The 21602-nt window shown below is 36.5% G+C and overlaps 1 protein-coding gene across 5 annotated transcripts in view; it reads left to right on the forward strand.

Annotated features, from left to right (window-relative positions):
* Positions 1-488: 488 nt before the first annotated feature.
* CCNT2 (cyclin T2) overlaps positions 489-21602 on the forward strand; it is a 39971-nt gene continuing 18857 nt past the window's right edge. For 2 of the 5 annotated variants that reach the window (XM_059166707.1, XM_059166709.1), the window contains exons 1-3: positions 492-695; positions 1555-1636; positions 20293-20421. In XM_059166707.1, the coding sequence (XP_059022690.1) occupies positions 538-695; positions 1555-1636; positions 20293-20421 (369 nt within the window). In that variant the 5' untranslated portion in view covers positions 492-537. Of the gene's footprint in view, positions 696-1554; positions 1637-3472; positions 3500-20292; positions 20422-21602 lie in introns of all 5 variants that reach the window. The other 3 variants (XM_059166706.1, XM_059166708.1, XR_009351811.1) reach the window with 3 other exon arrangements.

Genomic DNA, 21602 nt, shown 5'->3' on the forward strand with positions numbered 1-21602 from the left:
GCATTAAAACTGAAGGAAAATGGGGGCTGAGCCGTGCGCGTGCGACAGGGGACAGCTTTTCTCTTACTAAAGCGCCGCCAGCCTCCCGGCCCAAGAACCCGTCCGGCTTTAAAGTCCACGCCCAGGTCGCACCACGCAGCCGCCCGCCTGCCTTCCCTCCGCAAGCGACCCGGGGCCAGCCCCTTCGTTCTTCTGCCCAACCCTTCGCCCAGCCAATCCTACACCCGGCATGCACCGCTCCGACCTTTTCCTTCCCAGCCGACCCCCACCTTCGGGCGCCTCTAAATGACAAGTGGCGCGGAGCATTGTGGTCCCGAGCGTGAGAGCGAGACCAGAGGCAGGAAAAAGAAAGCAAAAGACAGGGGCGAGCCGGTAGGGCGGCCCCTGCGCACGCGCACGGGCAGCGGCGAGGGTGAAAAGGGGCGGTGCGTGGTCTACGGCGAGCGGAGTGGGGCGGGGTCGCGCGGCCTTGGCCGGGAGACCGCGAGCCGGGACGGGAGGGGGGTGGGTGAGGGAGCGGGCGCAGGAGGAAGTGTCATGGCGTCGGGCCGTGGAGGTTCTTCTCGCTGGTTCTTTACTCGGGAACAGCTGGAGAACACGCCAAGCCGCCGCTGCGGTATGGAGGCGGATAAAGAGCTCTCATACCGCCAGCAGGCGGCCAACCTCATCCAGGACATGGGACAACGTCTCAATGTGTATCCTTTCCTATTCTTGGCCCTCCGCCGCTCACGCCTTGTCCCTCCTTACTATTCGTCCAGTCGCCTGGTTGCCGGGCCTGCTGCCCCGCGAACATGGCGCCGCCGCCTCGGCCTTCGCTGGGCTTCGGCTGCGCTGTAAGGGAAGGCAGGCTCGGGCTCGGGAGGCCGCAAGCGGCCAGTGAAGGAGAGGAGAGGAGTCCGGGAATGCGGGCTGGGAGGCAGCGTTGTGTAATCTGTTTGGGGCCGCGCGTAGTGGCGGCGGGGGATGGGAGTGGCGCCGAGACCCGAAGGGAATCTTAGGGATTATCGCAGAAAAGAGGAGGCTACTTCGACTTTTAGTCGGAGAAAGGGTCGAATGGTAGGAGGGTTACCGATGCTGAAAGGCGTAAGTGTTCTCCGCGGCCTCTCCCCGCGCTCCTCGGTGGTTTGATGGCGGGTCTCGTACCTTGGGAGCTCTCTGGAGGTCTTTATGTTCTTGGCGTGGTTTTGTATGGGTGTGCGCGCGCGCGTTTCAACTGTCTGATGCTGAGCTTAGTCAGCCCTAGCCATTGATGAATCCTTCCCGGCTTACTTAATAGCAATATTGGAGTGAGATGCTCAGCACTTATTATTACTGTTGGCGTCGAGCCTACCACCACCCTGCAAGGTTTTATTTTATTTATATATATATATATGTATACATATACATATATATGTATATACATATATATGTATGTGTAGTTTGGGGATTGGTTTTTTGGTTTTGAGTGAACAGTAAGCACTGGAAAAACACCGTAGATCGGGAATTTTCCATCAAAATTGTTCTGTAAATTAGATATTGTTTTTTCTCGGATATTTCCTAAATGTTACGTTCCAGCTCTCAGCTTACAATAAACACTGCGATTGTTTATATGCACAGGTTTTATATGCACCATTCTTTCACCAAATTCAGTAGAAATGTAAGTACTATTTTATTGTTTGCTTTTACCATAACCAAATTTTGAGGTAAATGGATACGCAGAAAAAAGTTGGTCGTTGACTTTACTTTTGGACTTAGTGTTGTAAATTGATAGTGAAGGTAAACCGCGTGATAAACGTTTTTGCTTGAAATGAAAAATGTTCCTGGTTTGTTTTTTAATTTGTGATGACAGGCTGTCGGGCACTGTGTTAGGCTCTGCCAAGGTTTTGAGCTAAAAAGTAATAAACGTTTATTTACTTAGTTATTATATCGGTATTCATTTAAATTTTATACTTTTGGATAATTTCAGATAGTAATGTACAGTGTAATTTGGCCTAGTCATTCTGATGTACATCTTAAATGTGTTGGACTCCTTGCGTTTGAAATACGGTGAACTGGGCTTAATTGTGACATTCTTTTTAAATGACCCTTTGAAAGTTAAATGGTTAGCAGAAATATTTTATTTGCTATTAAAATTTCTTAAGGTATCAGCGTTCCTCTTTATCACAGCATTAGCATTAGTTGTCTACTTAAATCTTTGGTTAGTTAGACATCAAATTTTCCTGAATTCACACATATATTATCAGAGGTGTGTATATGTATAATCAGTTTTGAAGTAAAATTTATCTTCCAGGACTAAAGAACATAACCTGTAAATCTTGAAGAATTAATAGTGTTGGATTGAAATTTTTATTTTACCTTGTGAAAGGTGTGAGTTTGGTGTCTGTCCTTTTCAGAGTAATATGCATACTGTGTTGCATCTGTTAACAAAATTGCCTAATATTTAACTGTCTTAATTGTCACTATTTTTTTGCTCTTTTTATCACAGTTTTTAGAATGCTATTCAGAAAGGTGTGTGTAGAAAAAAATGAATTGTGGAAGACTTTATGCTATTTGTAGTTTGTCATTAAGACCTTTTTGCTAAGAAAACAATCTTTGAAAAGGTCCTTGAAATACTTTTTTCTGATTGGAAGGAACAGCTTCATAGCTTAGATTGATTCGTGTTTTAATCTCTTCTGATCATAAGACGTTTTGGTCTCCTAAAGGCTCCTTTTCTTCTCTTTCTCTTTTATATCTACATGATTCTTGTTCTATTTCTGTTTTCCTAGTTATTTCTTTGCACAGAACTTGGGTCAGTGATAGTGTTATGGAAGAGAGAGGAAGCCTTTTTGGCAATAACATTCAGATTGAGAGAATGAAATTTAAATTGGCTCCAAAGGCAGTGGTAAACTAATGAAAACTAATATAAATGTGACTTTCCTAGGTAGCCTGAAAAATGCTGGTAGAAATCATAAGTCAAAATAGTCCTGGAAATTTTCTTGATGTGGCTACAGATGTCCCATTTGCTTAAACAGGCTTACTTTTCTACTTCCAGTAAATAATCTCACCACAAGACTATACTTCTTTTTGAACCCTCCCTCTTTCATAATTTGTCTCTGTGGCCTGGTTGGTGTGCTTTAAAACAGTTATCTAGCTTATAGCCAAAATTCACAGCTTTAACTTTAAATTGACTAGTGAAGCCCAGGTCCTTTGCATTCTTGAACTAATTTACTTAAATGCCATCATCAATAAAAAGCCAAAGTATTTTTATTACCCCACTTAGTGTCTTGTATATGTACAAAGTTAAACTCAGCATTTTACATTAAAATGTTATTAGCAATTGAAATCTGATATTAATTTCTATTTGAAAAAGTGGCATTGCACCCTTCATATCTAATTGTTGTCTTTTTTACCTTTGCTGTTATATCAAAAGTGGTTTTAATATTTGTATTTGTGCACTTGCATCAGTTGCACAGCCTCACTCTTTTATCTTTTTTTTTTTTTTCTATTCTTTTAGGGTGAAGGGGGTGGTCTCAAATTGAATGTGAGTCACTTTTAAATTCATACTCCCCCACATCATTGGGAAAATTTTTCTTGTAGGGTTATAATGGAATGTCATAGTAAACTACAAAAAGCATGAATTTCACCAAAAAGTAAACTGAACACCATTCAGTAAATTCCTAACAAGTTTAAATTTGAAGATGCTAGGGACAAACTATAGCTAGTTTTGTAATAACTACCGTGCATTAGTTGTATTAAAATGTTTAATGATTATGTGGATTCATTGTGTTTTCCCACGTTGACTAATTTAAAAGTAAAATGTCCCCTAAATTTTAAATGCTATTGTTTAAGAATAAAATCAATGTCAACATGTGTTGGTGACCCAGAAACTGTCTTTTATTATTGAGTTTTATTGTCAGTATCTCTTGGAGGGTTGGATCACTATCAGCAGTAAATGACTTTTATATGTAACCTAATTAGTTAAGTCCACCCTTTGCTCACTGGATGCAGTGAGGTTTATGTAATTCGGGTTAGTAATTAAAGAATGACCTTGCAGCATCAAGCTCGAGATAAATCTAGTAAAGTATAAAAGCCCTGGCGCCAAGAGTGCCTCCAAGTTATATACCGTGGGAGAATATCCTCTACAGTGTCAATCTTGGAATAAATATTGACCCAACTTCTCCTAGAAACTCTGTTCATTAATTTGGTTTGTCAAGTTCATGATGCATTTGTTTCTTCTATTAATTCCAAGTTTAGTGAATTCTCTTAAGATCAGATTTTAACATACTGTTTTCTTAGTGTTTTTGGTGGTCACAGTCTATTCTCATAGCACCTCTCCAGATCACATGGCCATTTTAATCTTCTCTTAACTGTCCTTAGTTCCATTGCCTCTTTTTTTTTTTTTTTTTTTTTTTGAGCTGCAGCAGCATTCAGAACTATATATAATCCACCAGATTTAAATGTATTGAAGTTCTCATTTAATGTACTGTATTTCTGCTAAGGTTCCAAGAGTACACAGTTAAGGACAGTATTCAGGACTGATGATATTAAGGAATGACTATATTGACTTCTAAGAGTGCATCATCTAAGTCATGTCTACATTTTATACGTCTGAGTTAGATGATTAGCTGCTACACATAAGCAAACTTGTATTTTTGCTTGTGCCAAAATTTGTTTACCACTTCTTGCTTAAAATCTTTATAATCTTTATCAGTTGACCTGACTTTTGACTATTAGATGTCATTTGAAAGTCTGCAGATGTTGTTTTTGCATTCCTTTCTCCCCCCCATAAAGACTTAATGAGGAAAGCTATTCTTGTATCCACTTACAGAAATGACCATAGTCCCTGTTCTTTGATAATACAGCATTCTGCCATTATAATTTTTAAGAATAGTCTGCAATAGAAATTTATTCAAGACTTTTGAAGTAGTTTTTATCTTGTTTATACTGTGCATATTTATACTCAAATTAGTCATAAAATTGTCCTACATGATTGCCTTTTCTGAGAGAAAACCAGCATTTTGGGGAACTTGGTTAGCTAAAGGGTTTTGCTTATATTTTTATTGTGAAAGCCCTTAATTTCTCTCAAATGTAGTAACATAGATGAAGTTAAGTATAAAAATGTTTCCCGACACATACATTCAGATTAGAAGGTAAACAATGTAAGGGCAGGATTTTGTTTGTTTCCTTTCTTTTTTGGTTTTACTGATGGTTGTGTCACCAGTACTTCACATAAAGTAGATAATAGAGCAGCCATTTGTTAATAAGATGGATCCAATCATGTTTCTCACAATCTGTTGACTGAATTCTTACACATTTTCCTCTGTATGTGTCCTCTCCACAGAGACAAGCTTTAAATATTTTATTTTTGAAAACTAATATAGGCACATAGTAAATGAAAATGGTAGAGAGGGGAATATGATAAACCATCCTCCAATTTGAGTGTGTAAGCCCACTGCCCCAGAACATGTGCTGTTAACGTGCCCTTTCAGAAATATTTTCTGCTTGTTCAAGCTTTTATGTATGTATAACTTTTTTAGTGCCCCCAAAAAGGGTTGAGTTGGATTTGGTTTCATAGTTGTTAGAAGTCCTCCTTTGAATTAGGCCCCAGAGTCCCCTGTTAGCCATATATATGAGTCTTACCATTTATGCATTGTGCATCCCTCTTTTTCCAGATGGTGCATTCTCTTCTCATGTAACAATGGTCTCTCAGGTTTTAAGACAGGTGAAGTTTAACTCTTCTTGAAGCATTCCCAAGATAACTCCAAACTCCACTCTTTGACTTCTGAATTTCTCTCTTATTCTTTGAGTCCTGTTCACATCCTATTGTATTCCATCTATTTGGTGTCCTTTATTGCTACAGCGTAACTGCATTTATGAGGTGAAGTGGGTTTTTTATATAAAGATTTTTATTTACTTATTTGTGAGAGAGTACACAAGAGAGCACAAGCAGGAGGAGTGGCAGAGGGAGAGAGAGAGGGAGAATCAGGCTTCCCACCAAGCAGGGGGCCTGACACCTGGCTTGATCCCAGGACCCTGGGACCATGACCTGAGCCAAAGGCAGAAGCTTAACCAACTAGTCACCCAGGTGCCCCAGGGTTTGTTTTTTTACTGTAAAATACGACACAAACATAAAACCACCAACCATGTATAGCTTAGTGAATTATAGTAAGGCAGACAACCTTGTAACCACCACTCAAGAAAGAGAACTTTGCTAACTATCCTGGAAATGTTTTCATGTGCCCCATCCTTATGTCAACCCCTTCCCTCCCTCCACAAAAGAATTATTATAGTTATCAGTTATTACAGTTATCACTTCGGTTTCATATAGTTTTACCACCTAATCCTGCATTCCTAAATGCTTCAGTTTCATCTTGCCCATTATTAAAAATTTGACTACTCTTTTGAAACTCTGAATCTACAGTTTTCTCCTCCATCCCTTTCTTTCCCTTAAATTTTATCTCTTGAAGAACCTAAGGCAATAGACCTGTAGAGTCTGGATTTTGCTGATTGTATACTCATGGAGCAGTTTATCATGTTCTTTTATTCTTGAAGTCCCTGCAAATTGCCAGGTAGATCTAGAAATTTCATCAAACTCAGGTTAGACGAGTATGTTTAGTAAGACTACAGGTGTTGAGATGCCTAATTAGGAGCCATCTGATGTCTTTTTATCTCTGTGTTAGCAGCGTTTGATTGATACTCAACATCTAGATCCTTTCGTTCATTGTGATACTCTCATTTCATTAGTAATTTGGAATATTTTCGTAATGAAATGCTGTGATTCATCCACTACTTAGACTCCCAGTTGTGTAGTTCTTAAAGGAAAAGCAGGATAAATACATGATTCTTACCCTACATGTACTACTTTTGTTGAAATGTAATTCATATACTGTACGTTTCATCAGTTGAAAGGGTAGTTCAGTGGAGTTTTTTAAGTGTATTCACAAAGTTGTATGTCAATTTTAGAAATTCTCGTTACCCCAAGAAGAAACCCTACACCAGTTGGCCGTCTCTTTACCTTCTTCCCCCCACCCTATTCTGGACTTTTCCTATAAGTGGAAACATACAATACGTGGTATTTTCTGACTGGCCTCTTTCCCTTACTGCATAATGTTTTTAAATTTATCTGTATTGTAGCTTATAAGCTTATTGTAGCTTGTAAGTGAAGTGTAAGCTTCACTTAACTTTTCTTCCAAACTACCATTGTACTCCATTTTATATATCCATTTATCAGTTGATGGACATTTGAGTTGTTTCCACTTTTTGGCTGTTATACTGCTCCTGTGAACATTTATGTATAAGTTTCTGGATGGACATATGCTTTGATTTCTCTCAGGTACAGAAGTAGAATTGCTAGACCATATGGTAACTCTATACCGCAATAATCTTGTATAGCTTCCTGACTATCTGTTACAACAAGGTATTCCAGGCTTATCTTGTACATTTTCTTTTCCACAGCTGGAATCGCCATTTCTTTAAGTAATCCTCCTTTGTTTTAGTAGGAAGTGGTATTTCAAAACCGTGAGCTGGACACTAGGGATACTCATTACTGTATTTGTCTTGTTTCTAGGCATCTACAGTGAACAGAGAGAGGAAATATATAGTATCATAAATATACATTTATTATACAAATTGGTATATTAAGTGTTTATTATTCATTTACACATTAAATATATGAAATATATTAACCAGATTTTTTTAATAGGTATTTCTTTTAAATGTATATTTTAAATACCTCAGGAGTTTTGCTAATTCAAGATAGCAGCATTTTTTACTTAACCTTTCTTTGTGGTATATTTCTGTGACCTTCCACACAAATAGTTCTTAAGAATGTGGGATTTGTCGGCACCTGAGTGGCTCAGTTGGCTAACCGTCTGCCTTTGGCCTAGGTCATGATCCCCGGGTCCTGGCCCCACTTCAGGCTCTCTCTCAGCCTGGAGCTGATTCTCCCTCCCCCTCTACCTGCCACTCCCTCTTGCTTGTGCTCTCTCAAGTAAATAAATAAAAAAAATTTTTAATGTAGAATTAGAGAATTTATCCCATCATCACTCATTAATTTACCCTCACATTACACACATAAGTGTTGAAATAGCAGTACTATCACCACCAGTATAATTATTGAGAACAATAAAATGTTTTTGTTTGCTTTCCCTCTCACCCCTGCTGTTTAAAGTCCTGTTATGGCTACTACATTAGCTTAAATAGCCATTAATAAAACTCTCCCTTTTAATCCTTATTTAATCTTAGTTCTACACGTAACTATTTTTGTTCACTGCCAATGCTTTTGTTGATGTCTCTATAGTCATTTTGATTGTTTGAAGTTCTTTTGAACATCATGGAAACAAAATTCTCTGAATCTTTGCATATTGATAATAGTTTATCTGTGATATTTATATTCAAGGTCAGTTTTGCTGTGTATAAAATTCTTGACTCATGCTTTTTTTTCTGAGATATCTTAAATACGTAACACCTTTTTTTCCTGGCATAAAGCACTACTACAGGTGATGATCTAGTTTTCTTATGGCTATAGGACCTTTTTTTTTCCTTTGTAATCCAGTAATTTTACTATGGATTATCTTGATGTTGGTTGTTCTCGGTTTATATACTCAGGGGATCTTTCAATGTGTGACATTATCTTTTTGGGGGGGGGCAGCAGAACAAGGTTTATTGAGTGATATTGAAGCAAAACTTATTGATAGTACAAAGCTATCAAAGAGGGAGGAGACAGAGGGTTGCCCGTCTTTTTTACTTATGTTTTGTGTTTTGAATCCTTAGTGTCTGTTAGTTTGGAGGTATGTTACTCTTTTAATTTTTCTGGGTTTTTGTTGTGGTAAAATATACATAGCATGAAATTTATCATTTTAACCATTTTTTAAAGATTTTATTTATTTAACTGAGAGAGCAAGAGAGCATAAGCAAGGGGAGCAGTAAGAAGGAGAGGGAGAAGCAGGCTCCCCACCAACCAGGAACCCATTGCGGGGCTCAGTCCCAGGACTCTGGGATCATGACCTGAGCCAAAGGCAGATGCTTTTACCATCTGAGCCACCCAGGCACCCCTAAAGGTTTTATTTATTTGTCAGAGAGAGAGAGAGAGAGACTGAGCAAGCAGGGGGGGTAGCAGTCAGAGGGAGGAGCAGGTTCCCTGCTGAGCAAGGAGCCTGATGTGGGACTTGATCCCAGGACTCTGGGATCATGACCTGAGCCAGAGGCAAATGCTTAATGGACTGAGCCACCCAGGTGTCCCTTTTTTTCTTTCTTTTTTTTTTTCCTTTTTAAAGGTCATTTTAACCATTTTTAAGAGTACAGTTCAGTGACATTGTTGAGCAAACATCACCACTATCCAGTTCTAGTACTTTTTTCAATCTTTTCAAATGGAAATTCTGCTCATTGAGCAAACTCCCCATTCTCCTCTCCCCGCAGACCCTGGAAACCACCTTTCTATTTAGTCTATGAATTTCACTATTGTTTACCTCATATAAGTGGAGTCATACAATATTTGTCCTTTTTTGTGTCTGTTTTATTTCACTTAGCATAGTATTTCCAGGATTCATCCATGTTGTGGCATATGTCAGAATTTTCTTCCTTTTTAGGACTGAATGTTATTCCTTTGCATGAATGAACCACGGGTGGATTCCTTTTACCTTTTGGTTATTGTGAATAATGCTGTAGTGAATGTGGGTTTATAAAAATCTACTTAGGTCCTTGCTTTCAACTCTTTTGAGCATATACCCAGAAGTGAAATTACTAGATCACATTGTGAGTCCATATTTAATTTTTGAGAAACTGCCATGTTTTCCACAGCAATAGCACTGTCTTAAATTCCCATTAACAATGAATAAGGGTTCCAAGTTCTCCATGTCCTCACCAGCATGAGCTCTTTTCTGATTTTCTGATAATAACCATCCTAATGAATGTGAAGTGGGTATCTCGTAGTTTCAGTTTGCATTTCTCTGGTGGCTACTGGTGTTTGGCATTTCTTTGTGTGGTTACTGGCCATTTGTGTATTTCTTTGGAGAAATATCTAACCAGTCTTTTATCCATTTTTTAATAGGATTTTTTTCTTAAGCTATAGGAGTTCCTTATATACCCTGGATATTATTCTCTTACCAGATACATGATTTGCAATTTTTTTTTCATTCTGTAAGCTCATTCACTTTTTTGATGAACAAAAGTTTCTTATTTTGATGAACCCAGTCTACCTACTTTCTCTTGTGTTGCTTATGCTTTTGGTGTCATTTCTAAGAAATCATTGCCCAACCTTTCATGGAGCTTTTCTCGATTTCTATTAAGAGTTTTACAGGTTTGGTTCTTAAATTTAGGTCACTGAACCATTGTGAGTTAATTTTTGTGTGTGGTGTGATGTGAGGGTTTAATTTCATTGTTTTGCATGTGTATATCCAGTTTTCCCAGTACCATTTTTTGTTTTTTTGAGCAGTTCTTTCTAGTATGATTTTTGTTGCTTAGGGTTAACTCTTCTGTTTTTTTCTTACGGTGTCTTAGTATGGCCCAAATACTTTTCATTTACATATACAAAAATATAACAGTTTACTTTCTGAGGTTCCCTGGCTATGTTCCCCTCCCTCGTTTTTATTTTCTGTTTACCTTCTCCCTGTCCTGCCAGTTCTGCTTTGGATCTCAAAAGTTTCTTTCCAGTGTGGAGTCCTGGAAAAGAGCCTTGGGAGATCTGTTTGATTAGTACATAAGAAGTTAACTTTAACCCTTTAAGCCCTTCTCTAGGCCTCTGACATATACCCACTTAATTGATCTTGACAGAATTCCTCCCCAGTTCAGCTGCTGTTTCCTGATTGGTCCACCATGATTTCCAGTAAATGTCTGGGCTATTTTGAGGTTCTTTTATCAAGCCCAGCAAATAGCCTATTACTTTGCTTTGCTTCTTGTTGCATAGATGCTGATACTGGGTAGGGATTATGAGTAGATGCTGATACTGGGTAGGAATTATGGCTACATATTTGCCAATTTTGTCCTTTATCCATTTGTATTTGAATTTCCTAGGAATGCCTTGCCAGGTAGTTTGGTTATAAATATCCGTGGAGTTTTGCTCTTGTTCTCTTGTTACTCTGCTTTTCTGTGGGGATTTCGTTACCACGGGTCTGCCCCTATCTTCTCAGAATTCTTCAGATAAGACATTAAAAGGTAATTGTCCGTCACTTTAAGAGATGATAGGCTAATTTCCAAACAAGGAAATAGACTATCATCTAAATGTACTGTTGACCCTTAGGTTTGAACTCTGTAGGTCCACTTAATACAGATGTTTTTCAGTAAATATATTAGGAAATTTTTTAGAGATTTGCAATAATTTTGAAAAAACTCAATGACAAACTATATAGCCTAGAAAAACTGAAAATTTGAGAAAAATGAGGTATTGGAAGAATATGGTATATAATACATATAACATACAAAATGTGTTAATTGGCTATCTATAAGGCTTGCAGCCAACAATAGGTTACTTACAGAGTTTTGGGAGAGTCAGAGTTACATTTGTATTGTGTGTGTAGGGGGGTAGCACTACTAACACCTACATTGTTCAGGGGACAACCTTAATAGGTTTAATACATCCCTTAATAGGTTTAAGAATGTCTAAGAAGATAAGGGTAATTTTTTAGGAATAATTAAGTCACTTGAACTTCTTTCTGTTAAAGAAGGAACATTATGATCCATCTGGAACAGTTTATCAATAGACATAAAAAGCGTATATGATATTATTGACCGATTTTTTTGCAAATGAATTCTGAAAAGAACTCTAGAATGTTCTCCCACAAAACTTCAATGTTATTTTGAAACATGGAACTCTGCCTGCCTAATTAGAGGGTTGTTGACTGATGTAGTGTATTGGGCAGTGTATTATACAAGTCTTTATAAAGTCTTTGTGAAGCAGCTCTTTTTTCTCCCCAAAAATTCAGATGATTGTAAAAGGTTCAAATCAAATCTTTTTTACATGCGCGCGCGCAAACACACACTTAATGTGTCTGTTAGTCCTGATAGTTCATGTTCTTAGGGTAGCTCTAGCTCATTTGTTTCAAATAAGAAAGGATTTTATACAATTTGGTAATGTAGCATTTCTAAACTAACTGATGTATAGAATAGAGCAGATTTTTACATTAACAAATGTGTGTCGAGTATTTTTATTACCCAAGACACACAAAGGTCTCTGTGTAATTTATAAATTTATAAATTAACTTTGAAGGCAATTGGAACAGAAATTCTGAAGATGTTTTTAGTGCATAAGATTGGGTAAAATAATTTTTTTAAGAGAAAATCAGATTGTTATATACTTTACAATGGGGGAGATGATGGAAATCTGAGATTTTATTCTAAACTAAGTTACTGTTCTAGATGTAAAGGTATTTAGTAAGTAGTCCTGATACCATATTTACAGAAAAGCATGTAAAATGAAGGTTTTTTAAAGTTATTTGAGTCTGATACCGAAAAAGAAACAAATGACTGTAGAAGTTCACCTACTTGTTCAGCGCTGAAATTTTTAAATATTACAGCTTTAATGGTTTGTACTTTGTTACGTGATGCTATGTGTTTATGTGACAGTAGTTAGTCCACATAGAGTACATGTTATGTGACAAGCAGTGTGCAAAGTAGGCATGATATTTTTTTTGATAAATAAGAAATAGTGTTTTTCCTAAGGGATTTACATTCTAGTGAGAGAGAGAAAAAAATTTGTCTTTCTGCTCTGGGAATAACTCAGAAAAGTAATCAGTTTGAGCTATTTTGAGATGCCAGTGAACATTTAATACATTTCAATCTGTTTCATATCATTTTAATGTAATCATTTTCTTTAGAATGTCAATTGTGGGTTTAAACCTGTGCTGCTAATTAATTTCACATTTCTTTACTATTTTAACATGGCTGCTAGGAAAATTACACTGTGGCTCACATTACATTTCTATTTGATGGTGCTGGTTTGGGCTATAAACTCTTAAAAAGTAATACCAGTTAACTAATGAAAAGTATAGACATTTGTATCTGTCAACAAGCTAATTTTAAATAGAGGGCTCATTCAGAAATTTTAAAAAGTAATGATAATGATTCTTTTCTGGCCAAAAATCTTGAGATCATGAAAACTATCATAGTTTCATGCTTAGAAAAAAAAATAGCTTTCAGCAGAGAAAGGAAATTCTGAGGATTTGGGGAAAGTCTTTAAATGATGCATTGATTCAGAGAAGATAATCAAATTTTTACACACTCCCCACATTGTTAAATAGTTTTAGTTTGTATTGCTCTAGCTCAGTGATTGCTGTTTAGAGTGACTAACAGGAGTACCTACTTGAATTAACAGTACGGTTCACTTTATGTAGACTTAAACATCGGTTCCAATTTTTTTTTTTTTTTTTTTTACTTTTTCTAAATTTTTTAAAAAATTCTTTTATAAACGTATAATGTATTATTAGCCCCAGGGGTATAGGTTTGCAAATCACCAGGTTTACACACTTCACAGCACACACCCTCCTTAATGTCCATAATCCCACCACCTTCTCCCTACCACCACCCCACCACCCCCAGCCCCCCCAGCCCCCCACCCCCGCAACCCTCAGTTTTGTGAGATTAAGAGTTTCTTTTATGGTTTGTTTCCTCCCCATCCCATCTTGTTTCATTTATTCTTTTCCTTCCCCCTCTCAGAAAGCTTTTTAAAAACGATTTATAAGAAATTGCCACAGTTTTGCAAATTAGCCATACCATTTTACCTTCCTACAAGCAATGTGTTAAGGGTTCCAATTTCTCCACATCTTTGACAACATTTGTAACTGTTACTATCTGTTTGTCTTTTTGAAATTATTATTGTTATTATACCCATCTTACAGGCATCCTAGTGAGTATAAAAAGCATTATCTCTTTGTGGTTCAATTTGCATTTCTGTAATGATTAGTGTTATTGAGCATCTTCGCGTGTGTTTATTGGCCATCTGTAGTATCTTTTGGTGGGAAATATCTTCTTATCCCTCCCCTCCCCTTTTTTTAAGGTAGGCTTCATGTCTGGTAGAGCCTGAACTCATGACCCTGAGATCAAGAGTCAGATGCTTAATCCACTGAGTCATCCAGGCACCCCTCTTTCCCATTTTTTAAATTGCATCATCTCTCTATCAAATTGTGAGAGTTATACGTATATTCTAGATACCAATCCCTTACCAGATACAGCATTTGCAAATATTTTCTTTCATTCCGTGGGTTACCTTTTTCACTTTGCTGATATTTCATCCATAATACATGCATTTAATTTACTAGGATTTTTCTTTTGTCACTTGCGTTTTGATGTCATATCAAAGAGAACATTGCTTGATCTATGATCATGAAGATTTATTCCTCTTCTCAGAGTTTTATAATTTTAGCTCTTGTATCTAGGTCTGTGATCCATTTTTAGTAAGTTTTTGTTTATGGTGTAAAGAAGGGGACTAGCTTCTTTTTGTTTTTGTTTGTTTGTTTGCATGTGGATATACAGTTGACCCAGCACTGTTTATTGAAAAGGCTAATTTTTTTTCCATTGAATTAAATGATTATATCTGGAAACTCTATTCTATGATCTTTATGTCTTTCCTTAGACTGTTACCACATGGTCTTAATTATTCTAGCTTTGTAGTAAGGTTTGAACTCGGGAAGTATGAGTCTTCTGACTTTGTGTTCTTCATTTTCAAGATTATTTTTGCTGTTCTGGGTCCCTTGCATTTCCGTAGGAATTCTAGGATCAGCCGGTCAATTTCTGCAGAGAAATTGAGATTCTGACAAGGAATATGTGAATCTGTAGATCAGTTTGGGGAATACTATCCACAGTATTAAGTCTTCAGTAATATTAGTTCTTATTTGTTTAGCCATTTGAAGGAAAGTGGAGTTCTAAAGATTTTGTGAAATTTTTAATACCTGTGCAACTTGTTTACTAATAATCTATGACTGTTTATTATTGGCTGGTAGGAGCTGGGTGTCTAAGGGAGAGTAGAGACTTACCTATGAAGTACTACATGTACTTTGTAAGTTGAAAATTTTTTGTTTTTCTAACAGATTTGTAATGGTAACATAGGCTCCATAAATAAATTTTTAAATGCCAAGTTACATTAAGCATTTAAATTCTTTTAAATATCATGTATTTACTCTGTGGATATCAGGGTCTGTTCTCTTAATTATTACTTCTTTTCAGCAATACTAAATACTAGTTAGTCTTTAATAGACCAGCTCTCTTTTAGATGTAATTAGAAATCCCAAATAACATCCAACTTGAAGATTTTTTTATTTCTCAGTATAAATTTTGTTATGTTGACAGTATTACACTCATGCATAATTATATGGGTAGAAAAACAACTAAAATACCAGACTGAGTTAATGACATTTTCTCTAATCCTGGGATATCAGTCTTTTCAGTGCATCAAAATTAAGGATATGGACCACTTAAATTTGTACTGGAATTTTGATCTGATTGGTAAATCTTAGTGATCTTTGTTTTGAACAAATCAACATTTTGACTTAATCTGTTTTCTTCTTTGTTGAGAGCTGTTACCCCCTTGTTACATCTAAGTTTCTACTTCCTTTTTCCTATTCTAAAATCTTTCTGGGAGTCTTACAAAGTTGTACCATTACCATTTTTCTTTAACTATAGCCTCAGGTGTGTCGTTTCCCAATTCTGAGCTGTGATACGTAGAACTGTATATTCATTAATGAAGCCTTTTTTTTTTTTAAGATTTTTTAATTTATATATTTGACAGAGAGAGGGAGCACAAGCAGGAGGAGCTGGAGAGGGAGAAGCAGACTTCTTGCTGAGCAGGGAGCTGAATGCAGGGCTTGATCCCAGGACCCTGGGATTATGACCTGAGCTGAAGGCCAGATGCTTAATGACTGATCCACCCAGGTACCCCAAAAATGAAGCTTCCTGAAGGCACAGGAAAATAGTTATCCTAGTCCTAGTGGAGGAGGTGGTTTGGGAGCAGTTGAGTAACAGGGCAGAAGTGGCTTCACCAGCCTATAGGGCCTAAAGATGAAACATAAGAAGAGATTAGAACAAGCCTACTGATGATATATTAGCCCCCCCCCCCCAAAAAAAAGGGAGGGGGCATTTTCTTTGTTTCTGTTAGGGAGTCTTTTGGATTAGGAAATTTTAAGTTGAAGAGTAATAAAACAGTTGTAGCTAGTTCTTAACTACAGATGTACACACAAGGTATATGCACAAAATTAATTACTAAAAGAGTAAAGACCAGAATGATTCATTTGAAACTGACTGGCACACAGCCATCATCAGTGATTTAGGAATTACCCAGGCTTCTGTTAATTCAAACTGACCTTACCTCCAAATATCAAGGTTGAAGCCAGCAGTGGAGAGTAAAGAATGTCAACAGTGAGGGCATCATGAGCAGAAAGGAGAGACAGGGGCCAGGAATGGGCAGGAGGAGAAAAGATGGAGAAGGAAGGGAGTCAGATCAAGAGGTAGGAATGGAAACATATAAAGGATTAGAAAAAGAGAAGGGGCTGAAAACAACTGGAGGGAGAAGGGACAAAAGAAATACTGGTGTATTGCAGTGACTGAAGAAATATGTGTTATCATTTTAGTGTCTGAATCTTAGTTAGGGCTACCATGGAACCTTTAAAGAATTCAGTTTAACAGTTTAACTTAACTTAATTTTCAGTATGTAGAAAGAAAGGAAGAAGAGCAAGAAAGAAGGGGATTTTTTTTTTTTTTAAGATTTTATTTATTTGACAGAGAGAAATCACAAGTACACTGAGAGGCAGGCACTCCCTGCTGAGCAGAGAGCCTGATGCGGGACTCAATCCCAGGACCCTGAGATCATGACTTGAGCGGAAGGCAGCGGCCCAACCCACTGAGCCACCCAGGCGCCCCAAGAAGGGGATTTTTAAAAGCATGCAAAATCCTTTTTAAGATCAGCAGTAGCGATACACAGTTGTTTAACTTAACAACATAATAATGATATTATTTGAGTCCTGTTACTCTGGGGCACTATACTAAGTGCTTTACATACATTGATTCAATGAATCCTCACCACAATTTTATAAGCAGATACTATTTCTCCCATTTTACAGATGCGGAAACTGAGCCACAAAGAATAAGTAATTTGCCTAGGCTAGTCAGATAACAAAGCCAGGATTCCACTGAGGCAGCCTGACTACTGTGCTACAGCTGGCTTCATCACCTCTACCTCCCCCTCTTCATGATTTGTATGGTATATTTCTGTAGAAATTTGTCTTGTTTTGAGAATGTACTATCACTTTGAAATAGTTATACATCTTCTAGGCTCACAAACTCTGGATACTATTTAAAAATCAGTTTTTATTTCCTGTAGTTAATAGTAATTCGAGAAGCTTTATTAGATAATGGAACACAAAGGTGGTAGTGCATGGTCCCTATCCCCAGTGAACTAAAATCTCAGTTCATAGTTGTTTGCTCACTTAAACCAAGTATCTACTCTAATATTAGTGTGAATTCTTTGACTTTGAACCAAGGTTATGTGCACTAATGAATGTTTATTGCCTTCAAAAGTATGCTCACCTTTAAAAGCCACAGACCAGTAATAATATAGCCATTACTTAAAATTTTTGGAATTCTTTTCCTTTCAGTAAGCCACACAACGAATCAGCCTTCTATTAAAAAAAAAAAAAAAGTACCTAACTTGACTACCTTCTTTAGTCATCCTTAAAATTAATGCCTCACATGGATATTCACAAAGTATTATCTAAAAAGGTGTTTTGTTTTGTTTTGTTTTTACAGCCCTGATGGACTAAAATGTTTGCAGGCTGTAGAGGAGGAAATGTGAATGGAGTTAGTGGATTTCACCAGGAACTTTGGAAGAGTGTTGGGTATTAGTGTTGCACTGGAAGGAGGATGAGAATTGAGCCCTATTTAGAGGGAACAGAAAGACTTCTGTGAGGAGTGTGGGTAAATAAACCAGGAATCTACCCTGAAGATCATTCATTAGCTCTCTGAACATTTAATTTTTTTAATTATTTGTAGAATTTTAGAACCGTTCTCTAGTACACATACTTTGTTTCCATTGAGACTATCTTGTAAGGAGAAAAGCTGTGTGGTTTGAAAGTACTTCTTGATATTGAGGCTTACAAGAAGTCTGAAGAGAATGAAGCGGTGACTGGGAATCCTAAGAGATTTTACCAAGAAGAACTCATTGAAGACTTTAGAGGTACCTTTTAGGCGAGTAAGAGAAATCCTGGATCATCTGGCAGTTAGAAAGGAAGTTTATGTATTAAGTTCAGTCTAATTTGACATTGGACTGGTGTCTGTATTGCTTCACTCTTTGGTAAATAGTTCTGGCATGTGATGGCTGGCTTAGCCATTCCCCTTTTAGACATCACTTAGGTAAATTGTGACAGACCATGGGAAACAAAGTATCTTTATAGTTTGCTGCATTTCTTACCCTGTGATATTGGCTCTTAGATTTTTACTGTGGGATTAGGAATACTTGGAATTTAACATCAGTGCCTTTACAATTATATGTGGATTATCCACATATCATTCATTTGGCAAGTATATTGAACAGCAGCTGCACAATGGGAGACAATGGGAACATCAATGAATAATTCAATCTCTATATTTAAGCTGCTTCTAGACTAGTATAGTAGATAAAATTAATAAGCCAAAAGTTAGAATACAGTGAAAGTAAAATAATAGAGGTATGTAGCTTCCTACTGAATAAAGAAGGGCACTTCACTCTGACTCGGGAATTTTCCCTAGGATGAGGTAAGCCTTTAAATAGAAAAGAAATTAATCAAACGAAGTAGGTAGCAGGGTAGGAAATTTTCAGTATGTAGAAGAAATAACTGAGCTAGGAAATGATTCTCCAATTGTCTTGTACTCTCTGCATTTCAGAAAACCCCCTGCCTGCATGACTGCTATTTAGCTGGTATTACCTAATTTTAGTGTTGCTTAATTAAATCTGTTATAAAGATAACATTAGTTTATTCTAAGTCTGTGAAAACTAAGAATAATTTGCTTTTTTGAGCATTCTCAATTTTTACATCTTTTCCTTGTTTTGTAACTTTAATTCTAAAGGATGGAAATAAGTTGAAAGCCCAAGTTGAATTACTCAGTCCTTTTACGGTAACATTACTGGTAGTTTGGAGCCAAATGCACTTAATTTTAGGTCTGTTTTAAACATGTATACATCAGGAATACAATTTCTTGAAGTCATTTTTACTCCATTTATTCATCTGCAAATGCAGTTGGATTAGTGAAGGTCCCTTTCAGATCCAAAATCCAGTGGTTAAATTTCATGGCTCAGCATTACTTATAAGTTGTTTTAAAAGCTCAGAGGAAAGAGTTGTCCTTGTATCAGAAACTTTCTTCTCATGTTAACTACCCAAGTCATGTAGCATGATTCATGCTTTCTCTCCTCCCCTTCCTTTTTTGGCATTGATTGTATGTAGTGATTGATGACCCCCAAGATACAGGGAGACTCAGATGTTCGTTTCTTAAAAATTAATCTGAATCTTGACATTTAGAGATCATCTTCCCATGAGAAGTTTCTTCTGTATAATCTTAGATTATTTGAATTTTGGATGTGCCTATTTTCTGAATCAGCAATTAATTTGGTTTATTCCTAATTTCGGGGTAAATTGCTCAAAATTGATGTTTCTCTGTCTTAGTCAGTGTCTTTGTAGTGCTATGTTCTTGTACTTCAATCCCAAGAGCATATAACTTAATAAAGCCAAAAAATATTGCTTATTTCTTGATCTCCGGTTGGCAGTGTTTCTACTTTATTGATTTATTTTACATGTTTATTCCCTTTTATTTTTAAAGCTGCTTTTAGTATTGCTGTAGTGAAGTAATACAGATCCTAGGTAATAATATCACATTCAGAATCTTCTCATTTTGCCTTGTAGATCCTTTTTCTGTCCCAAAAGTAATACTGTGTAGTTCTTAGCCACACAATGAATTGTTGATTAATCTAAAAAAAAAACTGTAGAAAGTAGTGGCTGTACCTAAAAAGAAGGAAAATTTGGGTATATTTTACTACTTTCCTTTTTTTTTTTTTAAGCTGTGGCTTTATTATTTTGCTTGAGGTTTTTTTCCCCCCCTTTACGTGCATTAATATGATTTAAAGTTTCTTTGAGTTAGCCCAAGTAAAAGTCTTTTTCCTTTTTCCCTTTGGTATTCTATTTGCAAAACAAGTAAAGCAGGTTTTATAGACTAGGGTAATGAGTTCTATTTAATTAAAACTCTTATATCAGTCTTGTTATAGCCCAACTCACAATTCATACTTTTAATACTACATTCCTTCTTTGCACGCCCCTCCCTTAGAAAATAGAAGGTTTTTCCAAAATTTTTTACTTCTAAGTCACCAAATTTTTATCTTTTCTGCAGATAATATCACCTACTGCATTATTTTTGGCTGCAAAAGTGGAAGAACAGGCTCGAAAACTTGAACATGTTATCAAAGTAGCACATGCTTGTCTTCATCCCCTAGAGCCACTGCTGGATACTAAATGTGATGTACGTAATAATAATTCAATTGGTGATGCCTTCCAACTGCTGCTTATTCTTTTTACCATTTAGGAATGTAATACCGGCGAGTGATCTAACAAACATATTTCATGTATGTACATGAGTTTCAGTGTTGTTCTGAATCATGTCAAGGCTGTGATTCAAAGGTTAAGTGTTTCACATTTTGTTGTTGATCCTCACAGCCAACCTATGATATATGTGGAGGGTAAGTCATATCACCTCCATTGTTTGGGTCCATTTGAGACCAGAGATAAATAACTCTTAAATTGTCAACAATGAAAAAGAAAATAGAAAAATCTCTGGACTTGGCCTCTAGAGCAGTAAATAGTAATTTTACAGAATTGTTTCGTTGTTAATGCATATATAATAATAGTTATCACTCTGATACTGATCCATAGAGACGCTGTTTTACCATACTTTCATGAGAGGGTTTTTTTCATATTTTTAATTTTCCTCAAGAGTAATGCTGGCTTCTAAACAACTTTTTCATTATCAGCATTTTAATATACCTTGTTTATAAGTGCCATTTTAAAATATTATGACATCTTAAAACAGAAGGTGGAATTCTAGGCCTTTAAATTCACTTTCCCAGCTCTTGTATTATAGGTGAGTTCCTCTATCAGAAACTTTGTAACTACTGAATGACTGCCAGATTATATTAGTTTACTTTCATTTAGTTAATCTTAAAGTCCAGATTAAGTATATCTGATTTTTTTAAGTATATCTGAGTTTATTAATGACAAGTTTTATCTTTAATGTCGGCTTTAAGGGAGTGAGATACTAATGTTACCATTCAGTTATAAAGAATGTGTGATTATTCAGAGATTGTTCTTATAATTTCTATTAACTTTAAGATTCAGAGTTAATTTTGGTGAATACTTAGGGTATTGTTCAAATAATAGAAATCTGTGTTTTAAAAAATCATCTTGGTGATCTTTTCAAAATGGGACATAAATAAAGGTGCTTTTCACTATGAGTTTAGCCACACGACCTTACGTGAATATTTATGATGTGTTGTTTTTTTAATCACCTTACTCGGTTGTCATAATTTTAAGAAATTTGATAATGGTAGAAATTTTTTATACTCTCTATTCCCAGAGTAATTACAATAGGGGGATGATTTGTTGAAGTAAAAGAGAAGACCCTCTGTTTTCCCATGGGTGTGTGAT

The sequence above is a fragment of the Mustela lutreola genome, chromosome 3, assembly GCF_030435805.1.
Source record: "Mustela lutreola isolate mMusLut2 chromosome 3, mMusLut2.pri, whole genome shotgun sequence".
NCBI classification, from domain to species: Eukaryota; Metazoa; Chordata; class Mammalia; order Carnivora; family Mustelidae; genus Mustela; species Mustela lutreola.